This window comes from Furipterus horrens, unplaced genomic scaffold (genome assembly GCF_987537825.1).
Source record: "Furipterus horrens unplaced genomic scaffold, mFurHor1.1.pri manual_scaffold_8, whole genome shotgun sequence".
NCBI classification, from domain to species: domain Eukaryota; kingdom Metazoa; phylum Chordata; class Mammalia; order Chiroptera; family Furipteridae; genus Furipterus; species Furipterus horrens.
In genome coordinates, this window is record NW_028327178.1 from 28586288 (window position 1) to 28611943 (window position 25656).

General features: G+C 37.4%; 1 protein-coding gene across 4 annotated transcripts in view; it reads right to left on the reverse strand.

Annotated features, from left to right (window-relative positions):
• The window catches only part of MAPRE2 (microtubule associated protein RP/EB family member 2), a 146104-nt gene that overhangs the window by 25659 nt on the left and 94789 nt on the right, over positions 1-25656 (reverse strand). For all 4 annotated transcript variants that reach the window (XM_090285663.1, XM_090285662.1, XM_090285664.1 and 1 more), the window contains 2 exons: positions 8305-8450; positions 4693-4906 (listed from right to left, as the gene is read on the reverse strand). In XM_090285663.1, the coding sequence (XP_090141789.1) occupies positions 4693-4906; positions 8305-8450 (360 nt within the window). The remainder of the gene's footprint in view (positions 1-4692; positions 4907-8304; positions 8451-25656) is intronic.

Genomic DNA, 25656 nt, shown 5'->3' on the forward strand with positions numbered 1-25656 from the left:
AACAAAAACTTTTTCGGAAAGTAAAAGCAATTCTTCTTGCCCTATAGAGGGTAACAGGTGATGCTTACTTCAATCACAGGTGCTCAACAAACACTCAAACAATGCTGAACAAATAAGTCAATAAACTCGGACACCTTGTTCAGGTTGTATGAACAGCCTCAGGGAACCCCATGTTAAAGATAACTGAAAATTAAAGTATTCAAATATTCCATACAGTTTTTGAAAAATGCAGGATTTATTTAAATTTACATTTATGGATTTAATTATGATTGTTCAACTACTTTATTCTATTATACTTCTTAGGTTGCTTCCTTTCTGAAACCATTTTTCTAGTACTTCTATTAATCTGATTTTAAGTCTGGAACATTGAAGTCCCTAAGGAAAAGAGAAAGCTTAGACTCAATTTCCATGGCAACTCTAAATCCATCACACTATATTTGTATATGGGAGTTTGATTTAAATACATTAATATATGTGGATTTGCAATGTGTCTAAGCTGTGGTTGCCATAGGAACTGCGCCTTCACATTTCCTTTTAGGTTTAGTTAAGTGCTCATACATAAAAACTGATCCCCTAACAGCTGTCTCGTGTTGCAGATATGGCTCATAGCAATAAACCTACAAGCACCATGACTCATGATGATATATGCACTTAACAGATATCTATCATTATGAAAATGTATATTTTAATACATGCTCCTTGTTGGTAGATCAAAAGCAATTCAAGATCCAATTCCTCCAAATGTAGATAGAATAAGACTTGGCAGGCACCTACCCACACATTCATGACAGCCTCTACTTGTGCCGAAGCTGTCACAGTCCAGGTAAGTCACCTGGCTACACAGAGACACCAAATGGGCTCTATGGCTTTTCTGAATCCACAGAACATCTTGTCTCTGTACTGAAACGGCAGAAAAACCTAGCACATTCTCACAAAAACAGAATGCACCAACTATGTGGAGTGCAACCATTTTATACACAAGCAAACAACCTATGGTGCATGGTTATATAAGTAGTCTTTATGTCATAAAAAATGTTTTCTTGCCAATGTAGACAGTCCTTTCTTAATTACCAATATGTGGATAATCCACTCCATGATCACTTTTTTCCTGAATACAGTTCCTTTGCCACAGATGCTCTAGAGCTTCACTTAATGCAAGTCAACTTTAATATTAATCTAAGGAGATATCTTGGGAGAGATAAATCCACTGCAAAATGAATCAAGTGTTCCAAAGCCAAAGTGAAAAAAAATAATTAAAGACCATCTTATCTTCCATTTTCGATTATACCAACCATTGCTTATTTCCACTAATGTAGATAATTAACAAATGACCAAGCTAAGAGGTGGGAACGGAAATTCCTGCTGAATGCTACTGAGCTGGCGTCACTATGAAGTAATGGTAATAAAGCGAAGTGAATTTCCCAGATAGCTGACCCTCACCCTCATCAATCCCTTCCATTTGCCTTAGTTTTGGGTGGACAAGATCACACTTGTGTATGAAGAGGATGGCTTTTAATGATTTCAGACCAGAGGCAGGGAGGCCAGTTTAGAGACTGTAAAGTAGTTCATGGGGGAGATGATTATAAACAGAAATTAAAGAGAATCTTAAGAATCGGAAGGGAACCCTGAGGGTTACTGAGATGCATGGAGCTATTAGATTCTGTAATAAAGGTCTCAGGCTTCTGGGCTCTTAAGTAAGGTTTTGGTAAGTGTATTTGGCTCTTCTTGTACTTTCTGTAGCAATCAGTGCACTCCTTGCCCCAGTTAAGTTCTGTGCTGAGAAACCATATCCCCATGTTTGTTATAATTCCCCAGTATGTCTCAACTAAAAAAGAGCAAATAGATGCTGGATAAATATTCTAGGAACTCTTGTGCATAAAGAGTAAATGGATGACTTTATAGCAGATTTTACAACACCTATTCTGACTCTTAGAAGACATTCTGGCTTATATTTTTTAAACTATATTCCCTAGAGCTGGATATATGACCTCTAGAAAAATGAGGGCATTACTGTACTTATAGGACCCTGTCTAGTACAGGTTTTAAAATAATGTTCTGCATGTCACATATACCTTTCCTGTAATTTTTTCCATAGTTTTACTACTCCACAATGTCCAAGAGTTGCAACATATTTTATCAAAAAGGGTATGGCCGATTTGGCTTCTGAAAATAATCCTTTCTCCCTCCTCCCTCATTAAGGCCAATGAGGTATAAACATAGTCAAGATATCAGGAACCCATGTCTCAGGAATTACTGCCTTCTGGAACATTAAAACCAAATTTATTTTCTGTTGACATTAATGAGTTTCCTGAGCTTTAAGCTCTGGAAAAAATATATGTCTCTTTCAGGTTCATGGACATTCATTCTTTCTATCAAAATGGCACAAGTTTTTCTGTGGCTTTTGTGAAGACAGATGAGAGAATTCCTAGAAGACGAGGTCCAGGCAGCCTAATGACAGCTCTGTTTGAGGGAGTCGTAGGTCTGGTGCCAATTTAAGGACAAATTATGATTATGGAAGACAAATATTCAGAGGCCTGTCCAATTTCACTACTTAAAACTTGGAAAAGTGGCCGCTGAGTTTCAAGATGAATCACAGCGTTAACAGAGTAGAAGACCTTACGATGAGAAATACCAACACCTTTGGTTTTCTCACCTTTCTGTCCTCCCACTCCACCGGCCTGCCGAGTCCCGAACTCTGGAGAAAACCTACCACTCCTCTTGCCCAGCTCCTGGACTAAAGAAAATTTCTGACAAAAGTTCAAGGCCAATTTGAGCCGTCATAGACTTTTGTTCCCCACACTCCATGTGGCTTAAATTTTACCCAATGTCTCCCCAATACTTCCTCTCTAAACCTCTACCGATGCCCTTGACCTCACTTTCTCCCTCCATCTTCAGGGTCATGCTCCACTGATTTCCCCTCCGTTTTCCTCCTTCCAATTATTCTTTTCCTATGGACCTTTCACCTCTCTTACAAACCTGCTCGCTGTGCCTTGTCCTAAAAGCAAACAAAACCAGATCAAGGACATTACCCTTCTCCTTCCCATCTCACTTCCTGAAGCTACTGTCAGCTTTTTTCCCGACATCAACAAAATGTCTATTTTTATCAGTTTTTTTTTTCCTGACAAATGTGGTGAAGGTGGAATCTACTCTTATAGCATCACGTTCCCACTTGTCATGTCATGTCCTTGTGAAGTCACTGCCATCTAGGTGTATGCAATCAGCATTTTAACAGACTGATTTTCTAAAGGATTATTAATCACCTCTTAGGAGTCAGATTTCTTTGGCCTATTTTCAGTCCTCATTCTCTTGGATCTCTCCACAATTAATATTCAGCACTGCTGGTGATTGCTCTCTCCAGAAATCTCCTACTGTTTGTTCTCTGATCCTGAGCTTACCTGGCTTTCCCCGTGATGTTCATCTTTTCCTCAGCTTCCTCTTTTTCCTCTTGTCCCTTAAATGTATGTATTCCCAAAGATCTGTGCTTAGTTTATTTCATATGAGTTCATTCTCCCTATAGGTTCAAAGCTGGATTTTTATGCAGTCTCAGTGTCCTTTCTCTACCCACTCGTGGTCATTCCACTGAGTGACTTCCATGTTCAGAAACCCAATGGGCTCTCCCAGTCCTCGTTTTACTTGACTCCTTAGCAGATTTAGATGCGGTTGGCCACTCTGCTCCCTTCCTTCTGCTTCCCTGACACGTCATGCCCCCATTTCCTTGTCTTTCTGGCACCTTCCCTGCTCCTAGGCAAGCCCTTCCTTTTCTACCCAAACATTACTGCTAGAGCTCCTCATGGTGCTCACCCCCCTCACTCGGTGCTCCCACGGGTTTACCTCCAGTCTACACTTCTGTGCACTCCAGACATGTGCATGCTTTGTTTAATATCAGTGTTGCCATAACCATTTCTAACCCATCCTGACCGGAGGTTGGGCAAATAAGGAATTTATATTATTTACAACATTAAGGTTATTGGTTTTGGGGATGGGAACAAATGGTTTCTGAGGATTTCATTGTTTAACTGTCCAGTTTCACAACTTGTGTTTATCATAATGACCCTAATTTTCAAAGAACACTTTGCTTGGTAAAGTCTCTTTCTTAGAGCCAGAATGTTTATAATATAGTTTAGAAACATTTTATCCACAAAAGTTTTAAAAACTTTAAAAAAGTTTTAGATATTTATCCTGATTTCACTTTTGGACAAAGCTGGATAAATGAGACTTGATGAATACCATCACATAAAAATTGGCATTGCCCCTTATAGGAGATAGGATGTAGATTTCATGAATTCCCTTTGAAGGATTATAGATGATTTATACTAGAAAAGCATAAATCAGTTCATAGTCTGGTATCTACTGCCAGCAATTAAACAGTAAAAATATTTCAGCCAAAATATAAACAGACTACTTGAAATTTCTCAGAAAAAAAATACAAGGAAAATGAAATCTATCCCCAAAATACTATTTTAACACATGACTTCAGTAATTTAAAGTGACTAGCTCTGCCTTTTTAACAGTTAAATCATGATTGTTAAGACTTATTATGGAGTGGTCAGTGTGAGGAAGAGAAATGTGGTCAAACAGACAATAATAAAAACTGTCTAGAGGCGTTAAGATCCTGACCGCTGGGAAGAACCGATTAACCACAGCCAAGCACAAGCAGGCCGGGACCATTTCCCGCTTTCACAGCTACTGTACCTGCTGTGGGGGAGTTTGCATGGTGAGATTTTTTTGGCAGGTTGAAGATCTGTTCTCCAGGGTCGGGGGGAGGAATTGCATCTTGCCCTTGTCGTGCTTCTACAGGATCATACTCCTTCCCATCATAGTTAGCATCATAGAACTTCTTAAACCACTGAATGAAATCCAGGTTGTCCTGGAAACGCCCTTTCACCAGCTTCTCCACTGGAATTACCTGCAACGTAAAATCACTGTGTAAGTCACAAGCCTAGGGTTTGTTTGTAGTTAATACGACTGAAGTGGCCCCCAAAGACAACTGTTTCCTATGTGTCTGCATTTCACGATTCCTGGTCTCTCCCCCAGCTTCTTAGCCAGCTGTATTTGAGAATTCATAAAATTTTTCATCATATTGAAAAAAATACACGAAAATGTTGGAGTTGGTTTGCTTGGAATATTTAATAATTCTGAACAACCCGACAAAACAAGGAACACCCTTGGCTCTCTCTAGACGGGCTGATCCTCTTTATAGCATATTTATCGCCAAAGTATCTCCCCCCAAAACATTGGCCTGGGATGCTGTGCTGTTAAAAGATGGATGGGTTTTCCTTATTCCTTTGTAGGACTTGGTCCAGCTGTGTTGGAATAAATTCTTTAAAAAAAAAAATTGTTTAAATAAATAATTAGTTTGTTTATTTTATTTTTAGAGAGAGGTGAAAGGAGCAAGAGAGGGAGAGAAACATCACTGTGTGGGTACCTCTCACACACGCCCAACTGGGGACCTGACATGCAACCTAGTCATGTGCCCTGACTGGGAATCGAACCAGCGACACTTGGCTCGCAGGCCGATGCTCAATCCACTGAACCACAGCAGCCAGGTTGGAATAAACTCTTAAAGGGATTATAACTATAGAGAGTGTGAATAAATAAGACTCAAATCAATGCAAATAGATACCAATCTAATGGTTCAAAATGAGCTTCCACACAGCTTATCAACAGTGTAGAAAGAGAGGCAACAAAACAACTATCCACACAATACAGGTCCCAGTAATTCTTGGGGTACCCAGGAGCACAGCTAACACTCCATGGGCATTGAGGCCAACTGGGGGAATCATGGAAGGCACTCTGGAAGAGGAGGCGCAGAGGATTCACCTCAACTTCTGAGATGAGTCTCAGCTTTTTCTTTTCTACTGGCAACTTAAAGAGCCAATTGGTACTCCCTTCGGGGGTCTTACAGGCACCTTCATTTTATTTCAGAAAAACATGCAGTGTAATTGCTTAGCTTAACTGAGTGGGAAGCAGGTGTTTTTCAAGGAAAATGAAAAGGTGTCTAGCTATTCAAACGGCACCATTACCAGATTCTTACTTTCTCATCCTTGGGATGGAATACCAGTTGAATGTGAGCCATCAGTTGTAAGAGCTAAGGAGTGAGTCAAACTGTGTGTATGTGAGTGTGTGTGAGTGTGAGATTCAGACAGAAGCCCAGTACTGAAAGAATGCAGCTTCACTGTGTAATGATATGAATGGAAATTGTATAAATTAAATTTTCAGCAAGACTCTGCCACCTTAGGAGACATATACCATTGGTATCCTAAGATGAATCACTAGGACCACTTTTTAAAAAAGTGGAAAGACCTCAAATATAAATGAGAACTTGAAAGAAAAAAAGTAACTGAAGCATTTTAGGTCATCCATTAAACTATATTAGTAATAAATTTAAAAAAATAATTTTTATGTGCCTAAAGTTGAAACTAAGTCAAGTACAGAAAAAAATAGAGAAGCAAACTTTTGGAGGAGACAACATTTTTCAAGAAGACTCTTCAGTAAAGGAGACTCAGGTGCTGATATCTTTTTTTCTCTTACAGCTCTTGAATTTCAGGGAAGTCTGCCCTATGGAAAAACTCCTTCCACACATGCACTTAATTGACTTTTCATTGTACTGTTTAAATATTTTCCTGTCTTCCGATTTATAGGTTTTGTTATGCTGATATTATTTAAGAAAGTGCCTTCTTAGAGCATAATGCCATTTCGTAACATGCTATATATTTTGGTTTCTGCCAAACATGAAAATTTATAAACAGATTTAAATGATGCTGTTTTATTAGCCATTCAAAGTAGACACTTCTGTTAACTTAATCTTGTATTCCCTATCAAAATGAAAGTTCCAGGCATAAGTTTGAAACCTGAATTTGCAAGTTAATCTTTGCACAGATGTTTCCTATGTGCCATCAGGCTATGACAAGCATCGACAGGGACCACTGTCTCTCTCTAAGGACCTCTGGGTAGAATCACAGCATATTAAGCTAGAGAGGCCAACACAGGCCAGTCTTCCTCCACTACAGAAATTTTATCTTAGATATTCTAAACAATGGCTCATCTACTCTGTATGTACTGGTATATACTTCTAGAGAGATATGGAGTCCCTGATTTGTTATTCAGCATGTTCCATCAATAAACCTATAAAAGGGTGTTTCTTTTCTTTTCATACTAGAAGCATGTATTGAAAAATGAGGGAAAAAGACATAAGTGATGCTGCTAATAAATAAGAAGAACCCATACAGCTCTCTGGTTTTGAAGGAGCTAACTGGAATTAAAATAAACTTTAAAAGAATTTGAAAGGTTAAGATGTTATTTTTTTATATAAAAATTCTGAGAAAATGAGAAACCAAGGTTTTAATAATATGTTGATAAAAATGTTTTGATTTAGAAAGGTATAAACTGCACTAATTAAAATACAGTTTGCCAAACTTTTCTCTTTTCCTTTATATAACCTCTATTTCTTAATAACCCAGAACTTTATTTTTTATTCCCAAAGCCTATTTATTGCTATCATCTATGCAAAGAAAAGTTTTTCACTTCTCCCATGCTAGTTTATTTCTTTTTCCCTTATTCAAAATTTATTTCTTTCCAAGCCTATTCCCTCTAGGTGATATATCCTGAAGAAATACTATGAATTGACTATGTACTTGAATAGCAAGGAACATCCGGATTGTGCGGACTTCCACAACAGTCCTTTATTTGGGGGTTGGGGTGTGGAGGACTCCAGTCTAACTCCATTTGTGTCACTCTAGGACAAAATTATAAAGTTCAAAGGGGAAAAGATGACTGTTTATGGACACTGAGAAACTGAGTATATACACTGTACGGGACATTTTTACACATATTCCCTCACTTTAACTTCATATAACCACAGGGAAGGGGTTTTAGTCCTATTTGGAAGGTGGGTAAACTGAGACGCAAAGAATTTAAATAACTTGCTCAACTCATGGAGCTGGAATTCAAACCTGCGCTGCTTCCACTGTAACCTGCTGTTTCTCCAAAGTAACAATATATACAAAGAACCACAGTGACATCTGGCAAACATAAAAATTTGTTATTTGCAATGATAAAACAGAGTAACAACATTTTAGCAATTGTAATTCCTGTTAGGGTTTTTAGTCTAATGGCTACAAGTTTAGAAATCTTCTTAAATAAAAACCTCATACAAATATAGGAAGTTAGGGTTTGATGCCTTATGCTAAGAACAGGCCCCAACCTACTGCTGAGATAGCAAGATATATCCCATTGATATTTTTTTGTTTTTACATTTTTAAGGAAAGAAGATGCATTTTATGAAGGAATAAGTTAGTCTCCTACCTTATCAACATTCATTCGCTTAAATGATGCTTGAAGAAGTTTAAAATTGTGAATATACTCATGCTCCAACTTTGCTTGAAATTTTACTTTCTTCAAACTAATGCAGCCTGGGAAGAGCATGTCCATGAACTGGCAATAGGCCGCTCCTGGAAAGAGACAAGAAAGGTATTGGTGTGAGTCTTACTGTCCCCAGGAACCACTGGGGACTGCTAGGCAGGAAGGAGCTGTCACCACACAGAGCCCCCTGGCCATGTGTGCCCCTCTCCTCACCACAGTTATGCCCCCACCCCGTCCCCCAGGCCTGGGTGTCGGAGGGAAGGGCCATGCCTCGGTGTAGCTCCTGCCACTTCCCTGTCCCTAAGCACTGTGGTACTGACGTAGTGTCCACCACAGCGTCACCAGATGCCCTGAACAACGAACACAATCTCATACTTTAATGTCAAGGAGAATGGGGTAAAATAACTCTTCTTAGCTTCTACCAGAAAAAAAAGAAACTGATTTTTTCTTTCATCTAGCTCCAAGTGATCAAAATATATAAATGTAAGATAAAAACGGCAGAAATTCAAACATGAGGAAGCTACTAGAGTTCTCATGAAGTGAGCAGCTCAAAAATACACACATGCCCGAGCTGTTTCACATCCATTTTACCAAACGGCTTAGGTGAAACTGTAAGTAAGCCATCTAATACCAAAAACAGTTGTATACCAGTTTAAGTCCAGTCCAGAGCAATGGGGTTCCCACATTAACATGAAGGATGGAGACTCTGAAACCTACAGAAGTTCAGAGTCATGCTGTTTATGACTGAGGAATAAAAATAACAGAAATGTTCAATGAGTCCCCTGAGGAAATGGTCATAGAAATAAGGGCTTATATGGAAGTCTTGATTTTTTTTTATGAAGAACTCTTAGATCATGATAACTTCAACTAGAAAATTCTTGCCAGAATATGTTTACTGATTTACATCTTCTTTAAAGTCTAAAGGCATTCAGGAAAAGAAATTCAAAGCAAGAATGATTATTTCTCTTTTACAAGGAGGAGAAGCAATTGAGGGTGCCATTTCTGTGTTTTCTCTTTCCTTCTTTGCTTCTTCAGATCTTGGTCTGTTTCTATAGCTGCCTATGATAGTGCTTTCTGGAACATGAAGGGCTCCTTTTAGCCTTTGGGCTCAAGGTCTCTGTGAGAAGCCTTTCATTCCATTCGGGTGACTCACCTTTGCATAGGAAGAACCCCCTACGTCTCTTAAGTCAAATAGACGACAAGCATCCTATATATGGATAGGAATCCAAGATAAGCGGGAATAAGAAGTCAGGGTGTAGTCTAAGGGCTGCTAGGCCAGGAAATGGTATGGCAACTCATTTGTAGGTTAAGAACATAGAGTGATGAAATATAGGCCACAATAACTATGTCATGCAGAATTTTTACATCTGTGATGCTTCCCCTTAGATGCCAGTACCCTAAATACTAACTAGTCCAACTCTAGCCAAGCAGATGGGTTCTTTTAAAAACAAGACAAAATAAAATAAACCAAAAAAAAAAAACATCAGAGGAGGTAAGAGAAACCTCATGATTTTGGGTGTGTTCTTATAGTCATCATCCAAGTATTCAGGTCTTCCTTTGGAAGTGCCACCAGTTGGAGTGCATTCCAATGGCCACTTGAACACTATTTTCATAGAAATGGGAGTGTCTAAACAACAGTTTCATTACCTGTTATTTCAAGAGTTATTTTCACTTTTGCAGAGTTTAGCATAAAATTTATCTATAGAGAGCCAGATATCTCTGTATTTTTACTTTCAAAGTTTGAAAATAGCTCTTGAAAAACAACAACAACAATAAACTTCAATAGGGTGGGAAGCAAGGAGGGAATGAGGGAAAGAAAGAAGAAAGGTACACTCGTCTTTAGTCATTATCCAGAGAAAAACCAGTTTATGTTCTGGTATGTACATTTTTTTTTTTTAATTTAACAGACCATGGTTCCCTTTATGAGTCATGTAATATTCTCTACTGACATTTTTAATGGCTTTTTGATTTTTATATCATGCTTAGCAAATTTCCCAAACCAAGATTACATAAATATTCACGTGTATTTTTCTTCAAATACTTTTATGGTCTCAAGCTTTACATTTACATTCTGAATCCATGTGGAATTCATTTTGGTCTATGGTATATACAGGATGGTTCTAACTTCAGTTACCCCAAATGTTAGTGGAACTGTCATTTTTGACTCTCCAGCATTTGGGAGAGCTTCCTACCTGAGCTGATGTTATAGTGCCCTGCCTCCCACCACAGTAGCAAAAGAGGGCAGACATCCCTTTCCCCCATCCCCCAGCAGTGAAAATGCAGGCCCGTGCCCAGACTCTGCATTTGGATGCTTGCCCAGGTATCAGAGTCTTGATGGAGGGACAAAAACCTGCAGGGACCATTAGAATGTAGTCATGGTGGCAGTGTTGGGATCTGGAGCACTGAAACAGCGACAGCAGCTCTGTGGCATCCTAACCATCCTAGTCCAGTGGCACAAGGCAGGCTGCTGTCCTCATGTCAGTAACATCCTGTCTTGATTACTGTAGCTTTGTAGTCAGTTTTGAAATCAAATGCATCAGTCTTCCAACTTTGCTTTTCCTTTTCAAGATCGTTTCAGCTCTTCTGGTTCCCTTTCATTTCTATATTAATCTTAGAATCAGTTTATCAATTTCTGTAAAACGGAAGCTGATATTTTGATAGGAGCCAAATTAAAGCTAGAGATTAATTTGGGGAGTATTGTGATCTTAACGCATTGTTGACCAGTCACGAAAAAACTTGTGTTTTTAAGCCCAAACCGGTAATGAGCTAACTCAATGTTTGCACTTGCATTAGCTTATATAATTCTTAAAACTGAGAGTAATATAGGATTTTGTAAGTTTTCTCCATCATGTCAATTACATTTACTTTATTATAAAAAAATTATTTTTCTAGATATTCTTGGTTTTATCACAATTTTAGTATGGCAAAAATTTCAAATATGGAGCATTATGACAGTGAAGAATTTTTCAATTTTCAATGAATTATATGCAGACACCTTTTCTGATTGTCCAAGTGACTTTGAAGTACATAGCAATGATGTGGAAGATGATAGTCTGTCAGAAGATAGTTATGAATATGATATTAGATGACCAAAATGGCAAAAAAGAAATGTAATAGAATCCGATACTGAAAGTGATTTTGTAGAGTGGCAGAAAATGATATTACACCAACCTTGGAGGACTATACAAATATTTCTGGTGTAACTGTTGAACTTAGTGGTCCACAGAGTATCAATGAAGTGACAGATTTACTTTATGATAATGACTTTTTTGATTTAATTGCTTCTCAAACCGATTTATACCACCACCAAATGGAAAACATTTATAAAACATCCACTAAAACTTTTCCAATGACAGAGGTTACCACTAGTAACATGAAGTTTCTCGGTTTATTGATATTGATGGGACACACAAAAAAATCACATTGGAGAGATTACTGGTCAATGGATTCTTTGATTGAAGCATCCATATTTCTTAAAACTATGACCAGAATGAAGTTCAAGCAATTCCTTACTTTTTTCCATCTTAGTGATAATTCACAAGTTACATCTAATGAAGACGGATTTTACAAAATTAGGCCTCTTTTGGATTACTTTATCCCAAAATTTCAGTCTTTGTATAGACCTAAACAGGAGTTATCCCTAGATGAAGCAATGATACCATATAGAGGGCGTATCAGCTTCAGAACATAGTCTGGCAAAGATAACAAAATATGGAATTTTAGTGAGAATACTTTGTGAAAAATGAGACTGGCTACATTTGCAACTTTGAAATCTATTTGGGTGAAGGCAAAAAGGTGCAAGAAACTATATTCTCCATCTTAGAGCTGTACCTTTATTCTTGGCATCATTTCACCAGGATAATTACCATAACAGCGTGTCTACTGCTAAAATATTATTGGAAAAGAAAATAATGGTTGTGTACCAGTGCACATAGGTGAACGCCATATAGTTTATCATACCCCAAAATGTTATTAAAAGTTATATAGAAGGTATGTACGAAGTTTCATGTCAATACATTTTGTATAAATAAAGTATATTGAAGTTTATTTAGATTGTTTCATTTTCATATTCAATTATGAAAACATAGCCAGTGATATGGGATAGCTTTTGTATAAAATTGCCGATCAACAATGTGTTAACAATATTAAGTCTTCCAATCCATGAACATGGGATATCTTTCCACTTATTTCATGTCTTTGAATGATGTTTTAAAGTTTCCAATATATATATGTCTTGTACTATTTTATTCTGTTTGATGCTATCATAAATGGAATTGTAGTCTTTCATTTTCAGATTGTTTACTGTTAATGTATAGAAATATGATTGATTTTTGGATATTTATCTTGTATCCTGCAACCCTGCTTAACTCATTTGTTAGTTATAATAGTTGTTTGGTTTCTTAGGATTTTCTGTGTACAAGATCATGACAAATACAGTGTTACTTCTTCCTTTCCAAATCGAATGCCTCTTATTTCTTTCTCTTATCCAATTACCCTGGCTAGAACCTCTAGTACAATATCGAATAAAAGTGCTGAGAGTGGATACTCTTGTCTTATTCCTGGTCTTAAGGGGAAATTATCTAGTTTTTCACTGCCTAGTATAATGTTAGCTATAGATTTTTCACAGGCAACATTATTAGACTGAGGAAGTTCCTTTCTATTCCTAGTTTGTTTAGTGTTATCATGAAAGGGTGTTTACTTCTGTTAAATGCTTTTTCTGCATTTACTGAGATTATCATGTGGCTCTTATCCTTTATTCTATTAATATGGTGTATTATATTGCTTGTTTTTCATGTCAAACCAACCCTGCATTAATTACAGTTAATTATAGTGTATAATCCTTTTAGTGTGTTTCTAGGTTTATTCTGCTAATATTTTGTTGAGGACTTTTATGTCTATATTAACACGAGATTACCAGTCTGTAGTTTTCATATGTCCTTGTTTTGTTTTGGTATCAGGGTAATACTAACCGCATAGAATGAGTTGGAAAGTATTCCCTCTTATTTTTTAGAAAAAAAGCTTATTTAAAATAAGCTCATTTAAAAAAATAAGTCTGTGGAGAACTGGTGTTAATTTTTCTTTAAACATTTGTAGAATTCTATCAAATGGATTACATACCAGATCATGGCATGTAACATAATCTTTTAGGTATAACATCATGTCATACTTTCTAGAGTCAAAGGGGCCCCTGAGAATTTTTAAGAAATATCTTATTGGACTTTGGGAACTACACTGAAGATTTATTGCTATTGACCCTGGGTATGTCCATTTGAGCAGTTTCAACTTCTGGTTCCCCAGGTTGCTAATGCTTAAGAGACACCATGAAAAGGATACCTTGAAATTAATGCTTTGAGTGTGCTGTGAGCAACGCTGACAAGTTTTCCCAAAAGTGATTCTTTTTTCAATGGCTATAAATGTAAATACCAATGGAATAATTTGTATTTTATGTTTTGTTCTTTTTTGTACCTCAGGTTATATATTGATATAACTTTTTCTCATGTTGATCCAAATTTCAAATTTTTACGCTTGTTCAAATACTGACATATTAATTCTGTTATAATTTTTACTCACTGAAGTTTTTTTTCCCCCCAAAATTATGCAATATTTGGCATACTTCTTGCTTGTTATCCATGTTGCTATGTGTTTTTCAAATTATAATCATAGGTTTTATATTATGTCATATATTATACTTCATAAGCCATATTGAAGGAAAGAATTTATTTTTTCTAAAATAATTGTTATAATTTTAATACTTTTTTTGCTAAATTGTGTCAAAGAACACTGTTTATAAAAGAAGAGTGTATTTACTATATGTCGTGAAACTTTCAGCAAATTATTATGAATAATAATTAAAAAAATTAATTTGTTTGTTTGTTTATTTATTTTTAGAGAGAGGGGAAAGGAGAAAGAGAGGGAGAGAAACATCACTGTGTGATTGCCTCTCACTCGCGCCCCCAACTGGGTACCTGATGTGCAACCTAGTCATGTGCCCTGACTGGGGATCAAACCAGTGACACTTGGCTCACAGGCCGACGCTCAATCCACTGAGCCACAGCAGTCAGGGAATAATAATGTTTTTATAGACATTTTTCACAGACTGCATTTCTCAGCAAAATATCCTGGCATTTCTCACACGAATTTCAGCAATCTCACACGGCACTCAAAGGGTTAATTTCGCCACTGAGAACAACATCAAGGGTTCCTTTTGGGGGCAGGAAACCATACTAAGGCATCACCTGAACAAGGCTGTTGTATTCTGATTCCTGTAGTCTCAGGCTGACCCTCTATTTGTACTCTGGATTACATCTCTCACCTTCTCACTGGTGTCTCTCCTGCAACTATTCTCATTCTCTCTTGCAATGTCATTTTTTTTCTCTGTATGGATTATTCTTAAAGTATACAAACATGCTCTGATATCACTTTGTCAAAACAAAATTAAAAAAACGTTCCTAATTTCACATCATTCTTTAGCTACTGTTACCATTTACCTCCTTCTACACATAGCAAACCTTGACAAAATTGTTCCTATTTCCATTGTTTCACCTACCATTCAAACCAATTCAAATGCCCTCAATAGCTTCTATTATCAAATCTAACAATCACTTTTCTTTCTTCATCCAACTCAACCTCTGAATAATATTTGGTCCTGTTACCCACTTCCTCCTTCTTGAAATTCTCTGTTTTCTTCCTTCATCAGATAAACCAGTCACTGCCATTGTACTGGAAATCTAGCCAGCCAGAAATCAGGGTGTTCCTCATGGACAGGTATACAGATTTCTGGGTCTTGTGAAAAAATGTGAGCTATAGTTTCATCACATTATGCCAAGGTTACCATTATTCACATCATGTACCTCCCCTAACCCCTTCCCTGGCCTACAGGCCTCTGACCACTTCTCCCTTGTGTAATTGCCCTTTAGGAAGCTTTCACCGGCCTTCCTTGTTTTTCCTAGAACACCTCAGGTCTGTTCCTGTCTTAGGCTGTTCCCTCTGGAACTCCACATTCCTCTTGCCATTCAGATCAAGGCTTAGATGTCACCTCAGAGAGGCCCTCCCTTACCATGCCATCCGAAGTGACCCTCCAGTCTCTTTTTATCACCTCATCCTGTTTTATGTATAATATTTTAATGTGAATTCATATGTTGATTTTTGGTTCAGCTTCCCTCATTGGCATGTAGGTTTCAAGAGAGCTTATACCTTATCTCTCTTGGTCCCCTCTCTATCCAAGCCTTTAAAATGGTATCTGGTGTAACCAGGGCTTCAATAAATGTCTAGTTAATGATTGAAGGCCTACAGGGAATAGCAGCTGAACCACAAAGACCAGCAAATAATAAAATTCTAATGTTACCAAAGTCTTGAATAATAAGTATTAATTGAAGAGTTAGTATATATTCTTTTGAGAACTGATGGGCTATAAATATTTAAAAACAACCAAAAATATAACCCAACCAAACAAGAACCACTCTGGAAACCAAGTCTGCAGAAAAGTAAAAGATGAACTTCTAAAGGTGAAACATAACATACTTAGGTAAAAGCAATTCCAATTCTACAGTGTGGTGCTCGCCAAGAGATTAATTAGGATGTGCTATGTTCTGAGCCCACAAACTCAAGGTGCTACTACAGCTATGAAGGTCAACAAAATTCTGGAAGTGATTGTGAAATAAATACAAAAAGGGAAAACATTCTGTCTTTGTACAGTTCCATGCTAAGCCTGCACCTATTGCCCTAAGAATGACTTCAGCTGTTATACATCAAAAGTGACATAATGAAGCTGAAAAGTTTGGGAAAGGGAACCTGAAACGAACAGGTAGGGGCACTGTATGAAGGCAGAATTCTAAAAATGAATATCCTACTTGAATGATTTGGGGGTTTATGATTTAAGGCTATAAAAACATGAAAAGCAGGAGACAATTTCATTTTTACCAGCTCTCAGGACTTCAACAGGATACTATCAGAATAAGTGGACATTTTTTAAAAGGAAATTTTTATGTAATGAAAAGGAAATAATAGTAATATAAATTTATGGAATATATTATGCCAAAACATATAAGAAATGAAAACACTCATTTGTAAAATCTGTGAAAGCTTTCATATCTATTTTTAACATTCTGACCCCTACAGAGGTTAAGTATTACTATCATCGCCCTATTTTACAGATTTGGGAATGAGGCTCAGCTAAATATTTAACAGAAGTGGAATTTAAACTCTGATCTGAACTTCAGTTTTTAAGAAATTTCCTTCTTCTCTATGATTTTCAAGGTTATTATTTCCTAGAAGCAGCAAAGGTTCCAAGTAAGTTTAGAAAATGTTCTAGATCATAAGGATTTACAAAGGAAATTGTAAAAGAATACACAAACCTTTCAAACTGATGCCAGGGGCTTCTGCTTTATCTTTCCTATTCACAGTAGAACCGTGGGCTGGCTAGATTGCTCATCTGTTCCAATGTCATAACTTTGTATTTTAGTATACACTTTTAAAGTTTTCATTTTACATATGTATATAATGCATATATATATAATATTAAACTACTGAAGATGACAGAAAATGTGGTTATGATGCTGAGTATATAAATATCGAGAGTTCATAGAGGAATCCCTCTCCCCCTGTATACATTTACACATACACACACAAATATATAATTGCTTTCAAAATCTCATAGCACTTTCCCAGAAATGTGACACAATCTTTGGAGAGGGCATCAAGGTATCAAGTTATATCAGGTTCTGTCACAAACAGCTACTCAAGTTGCCCATCTGAATTGTATACAGAAATGCCTATATCATTGAGGGATTTAGTTACAGCTTTCCACAATCTTATTTGATATTGATGAAGGGCTGGAAGAAAATGACAGTCTTAATGTACTGAACACATCTATACAATTATATATCTTTTCTTACAGGAATCGTTACAGGTAAATGATTTGTAAAAAATCTATTCTCTCTCGCCCTGGTTGGTGTGGCACAGTGGGTTGAGCGCTGGCCTGCAAACCAAAGAATCACCGGTTAGGTTCCCAGTCAGGGCACATGCCTGGGTTGTGGGCCAGGTCCCCAGTTGGGGGGCATGTGAGAGGCAACCACATATTGATGTTTCTCTCTCTCTCTTTCTCCCTCCCTTCCCCTCTCTTTAAAAATAAATAAGTAAAATCTTTATTATAAAAACGATTCTCTCGATTTACTATCAATGAGGACCAGTGAGGGGGCAGGAAAGAAGAGAGAACTGCACTATTTTGCTCCTTGGATCTAAGCTTTAATCATCTTGAATGAACTGTGACATGTCTGTCATCATACACTTCTAAGCCAACAGTATTCCTATCTGCAAAATGTCAGGCTTGGGTAGATCTCTGAGCTCTAATATTAGATGATCCTCTAATTTTCAGTCTGTTACTAACTTATCTTTTAAGGGATACTTGATAATTCTGCATATTAGGAGATAATGCTTCATCCTGACATGACTAAGACTTTTGCCAGTGTTTCTGCTCCCCACCACGACCATCTTTTGTCATAGTCCCCGTAAGAGACAGGAGTATAGAACTGCATGAGGAGAGGGTCTCCCCAGGGCCCACCGACTCATGCCCTTTCCAGATAACAGATCTGGAGATCCTATCTTCCATGTAGTCCTCTTTGAGCTCTTGCTATTTATATACTCAGCAACATAACCGTATTTTCTGTCATCTTCAGTAGTTTAACATTAAGTAACTTTCATTTTAGAAATATCTTTCACAGTATAATTTAATTGAATATTAAATAGCTTTTGTATTAATCACAAAATTATTTCAACTCTGTTTTCACTTTCAGCCCTGTCTTCCCTTGAACTGATCTCACTACAGAAATGTGTCTGTTGTCACCGAGGCCCAGACCTCCCACTGAAGGCAGTGTTCCCCTTTGGGACCAGGAAAGTGAGTCTGCAAAACAGAAGGCTACCTGTTTCTACACATCACCAGAAATCGCTCTACCTACACACACACACACACACACGGTGTGGGGAGCTTAATGGCATTTGTGAAATAATGCTTTGAAAAATTAATATTTTAAAGGAATTTAAAATCCCAAAGTTCAACTGCATTTTTCTAATCCAACAAAAATATGATGACATTAGTAGTAGCTCTGTGTTGTTTTTCTAGGCATCTTTCACATTCCTGGTATGAACAGCAGCTTGATAGCTTCAGTTACCACAGTATTATTTAACTCTGTTCAAGTGAACTTAAGAGACTGTCTGTTTCACCTGCCCTGAGTCACAAAAGCAAAGAGAAAGGTCCAGAATTTAGAAATCTGGTTTCAACTGAGTTAGGCCCCTCCAATTCCCATGGACCTCGACCAAGCTTCCTGCTTCTTCCATACTTCTTGAAGTTATGTCAGAAACTTCTTATTCCTATTTTAAATAAGTCCCAAAGACAAGGAGACTTCAAACTGTTTCCATGAAGGGGAAAAGGAGTAATAAGCAGCAGGGAGATTTCAGCTCCTGCAGACACAGACAGAGCAGGCTTATGTGAATTGTGCAGAGTGCTGAAAAGCACCCCTTCTCCACATACAGGGTAAGCTGTCAAAGGACATTTTCATCTCCTTTCTTTTATAGGGGAAAAAAAAAAAAAAAGCCAGCAATCATTTTTCAGGCAGATGGATTTTTAAGAGTACCAGCGAATATATTAAAAGGCCTTGTCACATCACATGGTTGGGCCTTCATCTGATCTGTGTCCTCAGGTTCTTACTAATTCATATGATATAAAACCATTTTAAGAATCTTATGAGGCTGCAACAAACTGCAGTTAAAGGTACCAACATTGTCTGTTCACAATCTGACTCCACGAACCAAGAACACTTTTTAGAAAGTAATGTTGCCTTTCAATTGCATTTTTATTACGAAACTGCAGAACAATGTTAAAAGTGAGACCTGCCATAGAGAAAACTGATCAGATATTAAGATCAATGTGCTGAGTTAATTTAAAAGTGCTTCTTCATCAAAAAATCATAGAAGAATGAAGAATATTTTCCTTTATCTTTCAAAAGGAAATTTCAATATACCAATAACCCTTGACTAAGATTTATGTGTCAATATTTTTATTAAAAAGTAAATTTTAGAGAAATAGCTATATTATAACAAATTAAAATTCACAACACCCAGAAGAGAGCTGATGTATTAAGAATGGTATTTGTAAAAATAATTTTTATAGAAATTAACTATAACTTTGAGCTGGAAAACTACAACGTAAATAATGCTGAAGTATAAATGTACTATTTATAATTGTCCTATCCAACTAAATCATAAATCACCCTGTAACTTGTCATCCTGCATTTCAATGCTTTAGAAAAAATGTACAAAACTACAAATCTGCCTGATGATACAAAAAAAGATTCAGCCAATTAAAGAATAAAGAAATGGCAAGTGATTAATTATTTTGAGTCTGGAAGATTTCTCTCCATCTACTAATTGACGACCAAGTGCCAGGTACTCTACTTCACTTCTAGTTTCTAACACCAGTGATTTCCTTCAGGGTAATGTGCTCATCAAATCTGGCTTCCACCTGGGAATCAAGAATGAAGGAAGCAGGAGAGGCACTTGGAGCACAGGCAGGAACAATGTTCAAGACAAAATGTCACTGGCTTCCAGGGAGTTTGATAACTGAAACTGGCAGCGAGATGTCCCAAAGGCTGACGTCTGAGAATAGGGCTAAAGTCAGAATTTAGCATTCCAGAGACAGAAGAAAAGGAGGCACAGAAAGCCTCTGTTACAAATATAAAACAAGTTAGAAAGGTACATATGAAACCCATTCTGAAAGGGTCAGTTTTCTTATCAGGATCATCAAAACAGAAAGTTCTAGAGAGCTGTAATATTAGGGGATATAGTTTCTCTGTGTGCATGCATGTATTTTCGTACAGCTGTTTGTATTATCTCCTATACTTTAATGGAAAAAGATTTTTTGGGAAGTGTTGAAATTACATGATTATGTAAAAAGGGAAGATTTAAATTCAGAAAATCTTGAGAAGGAGGCAAGAATCTGAAAAGACAGGAGATTTCCTCTCTAATTTTTGTGGTTATAGGTCATCACTAAAGAAATGCCCTTCTAGAAGTGTTTTAGAAAGACGTCACTGTATTAATCAATGAAAAACCAATAAACCAACAAATATTTATTGAGGAATATGAGTTCAATCTTAACCCAGGAATTTCACTTTGAGAGACCAGAGAAACACACATGGAAAAACCAACAAACGTACAAAAAAACACTAAATGCTAAACTATATGACAAAGACACACAAATACCAAAGTTAAAAAATTCTGCCCAATAATAACCCAAGAAAGAGTCATCAGTATTACTGAACAGAAAGTCAGGTCAAACTTGCATGTTGATTTCCAGTCTTCAAGGAGCTTCACCTCTAATGTTGAGGTTATTAAATGACCCTAAGACTGCAGAGTTCTGAAAACTGAATAAGGAAAGCTTACCTCTTGTTGAAGGTGACCAGGGAGAACAGGGTGGACGGTGGCACTGGGGCTGGCCCCCAGTGGAGGCACTCCCAGCAAAGATAGAGAATTAGAACATCTGTTGAATAATGAGTTTGGGGAAATGTAGGGTGTGGGTAGGGGTATAACGGGGGTAGGTATTGGGAAGATGGGTTGTAGGACGACTATTCATGACTTTAAAAACCAGGACAAAAAGAAGCTTAATTTAATTTGGTAGGCAGTAGGGAACCAATGCTTCTTTCTGGGCACAAGTGTCAATAGAGAGAGCCTAAATAAACGATGACACTTTAAACTCCAGTTTTAAGAATATCCTATTTAAGGGCAAATAATATTAAGGCTAAGAAACCTAAAACTTATACACTTTTTCCAATTTCTCAGGGAATTTCTACTGAATCATTCATTACCCATACTGTTCTATCAACAGTTCTGCATGCCAGGTCACTATGTAAACCCTAGGTTGTCACAGCTGATGAAGAGGCTTTCAGTATAGTGTAAGATGTAATGATATGAATTGACCAGCACCAATTTGCAGTCCATTACTACACAATGGACCACTCTCTCTGGTTGCTCTTTTTGTGTCAGAGGTCAGTGTCTCTGGGATTGGGGACTGGGAGCTCCCAAGTTCTTCCCAGATTTAAGCCACTTCACCTGTTCTCCAAGGCTTGCAGGCAAGGGCTCCTTACCCATCACCACTCTACCCAAATCCAGTCCATCAGCTCTGACCAAAAGCAATGACATCCTCTACTTTCCAGGGATGAGCACTCTGGCCCCACAGCTGCTGCTAAGAGGCCTAGTAGCCAGAGAAAGCCCAGAAGGCCAGGGGTGGTACCAATGGAAACACCCAGCAATTGCAGAAGAACTACCACAAAACATTCATGAAGACTGTGATATGTAAGAGAATATTTTCTATAATGAACTGCTTTCTTTATGTTTCACAGATTAATCCCAGAACACACTGCTTTCCTAAGCCCAATTCTAGTATTAGGAAGAACCCAAATTAGTATGAGGAATGTACAAGTATTTACCTCAGGGATTCAATCCTATGACCACAGGAGATTTAAAAGAAGAATGGAATTTAATTTTAGTTAAAAATAAGAAAGCAAGCAGGACAGGAGGGTTTTTAAAACTGTGGATTTAAACACAATTATGTGTAATTTTAAAATTGACATCCATGTTTTCATTAAAATTTGGCTCTTCAGTTTTCTAAAGTTCTTTCATGAATTGTCATACAAGTGTAATCAGGAAGAAATGAAGGTGGAAAATGATCCCCCTTAAGGAGAATGCTGAGAAACTGTAGGAAATTGTGTTGGAATGCGTTTTACACTTACAGGCTTCTTACTGTCAAATAATTTGGTCATAAAAGCTTAGGAGTGTTAATACTTGGGTAAGAATAAACCCTTGGAATGGACAGAACAAAAAGTGAGGTAACTTGCCATCTGCCAGGATTACGTAATGGTGACAGGGTAGAAAAACACAACCTGCAGAGTGACGGCTATTTTAAAAGTGGCCAAGCAATTCAATTATTCTGTTTCCAGGTGTGCCATTCTAACATGCCTAAGCATTTGACAATGACTTCTGACACTTCCTTTTTTTAATAGTGCATACGCCACTGATAAACTGTAAATTTAAAAACACAGTTCAGGAAAAAAATGAGTTAGAAAAAAAATATTTTCCTTTGATGAAGAGCAGAACTTGAAGATACTTGGCTTATCACCTTGGTTGTGTAGAAGCTGGATGGCCTATTAATGTTTCAGATATTCCCACGCATGGACAACCACTAGTGTTATGTGCTGTCTGATGGTGAGACAGGCTAGATGTCTACTTTTATCCAATGACTTTGTTCCAACCTTGCTCTGTACTTGGATAAGATGAGGCAAAAACAAAACAAAACAAAACCAAAATCAAATGCTCTGGATACAAAGGTATCAAGAACTTTGGTAGTAAAAGTAACAAACTGGTACTAGCTGGTATGATCTGTGTTATTTTTGTACGTAGCTGTATCCCCAGATCCTAGCCCATCATCTGACACACTGTAGGCACTCAATAAATACTGGCCAACTTCAGGAATACATAAAAAAATATGCTAGGACATCAAATCAATAACTAAATGGTACCTTTGCCCAAGATTTCCATCTTCCTCTTCTTGGCCCGAATCCTATCTTTGTTTGAACAGCATTTCAATTAAATTTCATTTTATAAGTTATTTATTGACCATCCGCTAAATCTGCATGGCTGTTTGGCCAAGACCCAAATGAGACTAAGATAAGCTTTTCTAGAAGGAAATAATCTTTCCTTTCTTCAAATACTACAGCATTTATTACCTGAAACATTACTGTCCCTCTTCTTCTGCCTTGGATCCTAACACATGTTCCAGAGTTTTATGCATGTATGTACATGCAGAGCATTCCTTCTCTCTGCTTTGCTCAGACATTTTTTTGCCTAAAATGCCCCTTTGCCACCTTTTACACTTGAATAGAAAATTCTCATTCTTTTAAGTTTAGGCTAAACATCACCTCCTCTATGAAGTTTTTCTGTTCCCAGCACAGAATTAATCACTGTAATGGCTAAGGAAACCCAACAGCTGTGTGACTTGCATTTTAATTAGCTATTTCTCTTAGTTGATTGGTGAGCAACTTTTGAAGACTGGGGACAGTGTCCAATTCACCTTTCTACTGTACTAACACAGCATCTACTAAGACTATAAACCTCTGGGAGCTCTAGAATTTCTATATGGAAAAGGTTTAGGAACTGCCACTTGGCTGGAGTTGGAAACACATATGGGGACAGAATTGGATGGAAAACGGGTGACTATTAAATGTTACATTGGCATGTGCCTTTATATAAGACTAAAAAAAAATCGACTTTTCATATTAAAGAGTTGGAGAAGTACTGATGGAGGCTCTTAGCATAGTTACTGCAATACAGGTTTACTGAACTAAATTAAATACATGGAAAACAGCGATACCCTGAGGCATAAATCCTATGGGGGACCAAGATTGTTACAAAACTATTCTAGAAGATGTTCTATTTTTCTCAATAGCACAGAAAGGAGGAAATGAGGTTGTGATGTCCTCCCAGGTGCAAGCTTTTTAAAGAGTCTGGGTTCAAATAAGCCAAGGGCCACATTATTGGAATTCAAATGGCAGATCACACACATATATGTATATATGCATGTATCATAAGGAGGCATTATCTTGTTTCACTTGCCAGAAATTATTCTAAGAGAGCTGAACAGCTGTTCCAAGGCAGGTGGCAAAATCTGGGAGCCATCTTGTCTTGCTTGGAGGGAAAGAGAGTTAGAAGAGGAGAGGGGGCACCAGAACAGGCGGAGAAGGTGAGGCTCTTTCCCTACCCCACTATGACCACATAGAACAAAGAAGAATTTTATAAGACTGGGAGAAATGCCTGTGTTTTTCTATGAGTGTCTTGCACCCATTGGTAAAAAAAAGTTCTTGATGATGATGGTACCATTGGTTCACACCCTTGTCATTAGCAGGATGACGGATATGTCCCATTTTCTCAATTAGAATGTAACTGAAAGGGTGGTGATATGAACTTCTTTTCTAATGCCTCTGTTCCTAGAGTAGATGTCCAATGGGTTCTTAATAAATGGACATGGAACAAATCAGAAACACACACACGTACACATGCTGTGTCCTCTACTCTACCACACCCACAGCTACCATACACCGAGCAAGGACAGCACGAGGATGTGATCCGAGGAGACTCCAATTCTAGTGACAGCTGTGACACTTGGCTTCTCTGAGCTTCTATCCTCATATAACATAGAACTAAAAAACTCCTATTCTTCTTCTGCACAGGGTTGTTATAAGAACCAAAATGAATACTACATAGAAAAGCACACTGAAATGGTAAAGAGAGATATGTAAAAGTTGTAACATTATGACATCATTATGCCTGGTTAAAATAATCAGTGCTTTAAAAATGAAAAGGACTGAACAGGATTGTTTCAGATATTAAGTATAAAAATTTCCAAAATGCATGTTTTAGATTTAAAGGGCAAAGAATCAAAGAACAAAATGAGGTCCTTGGCCTCCCACGAACAAAGAAAGGGTATGAACACATTCCTAAGATCCTTCAGCTTATCTACTGAAAAACATTTGAGGGTTTCTCCAGTTCTTAAAGTCTTTCCCCAGATAAACATATGAGGTGCTTATGTACTCACAAATTCATTTATAAAAGGAAATGACTATTTTTCCCCACTTTTAAACTCCTCCTGTTAAAGTCTTTAGATGATTAAAACTGAAAAGGAGAAAAAGGAAAGGAAAAAATAGCAATACAAATGCAAAATAATGTTTTATTGGGAACATGGATCCATCATGTAAAGTAACTGACATCTTCAGAAAAATTAAAATAACTTACAGTATGTTAGAATATACATTTGTTCTTGTTAAGATGCTGGTTTTTATAGATCTTGGTGAATGACTTCACAATAAACATTATCATATGCTTTAAAAGTAAGCATCCTATCATAAAATGAAGACAAAATCAGAAGAGAATGGGCTCTAAAGGTTTCTGAAATTGGAACTATGAATTACAAAAATGAGTCTGAAATATACCATATCCTTGGGCTCCAACCCTACTCCCCAACCCTTCACAGGTATTCCTGGGGCCGTGGAGTCAGGGCTCCAGGCAGTAGAGCTAATGGAGCTGATGCTGCGGCCTCAGGGGTTCATTCATTGTTTTAAGTCCTATACTCTTCTCAGTATCGCCCTCATCACCTAGACGCACCCTATACTTGTTTTGATGGCCTGCCTGCCCATGGGACAAAACAGTTCTCATCTCTAGACTCACAACTGAGAACCATTCATAGTTTTTGAGCAG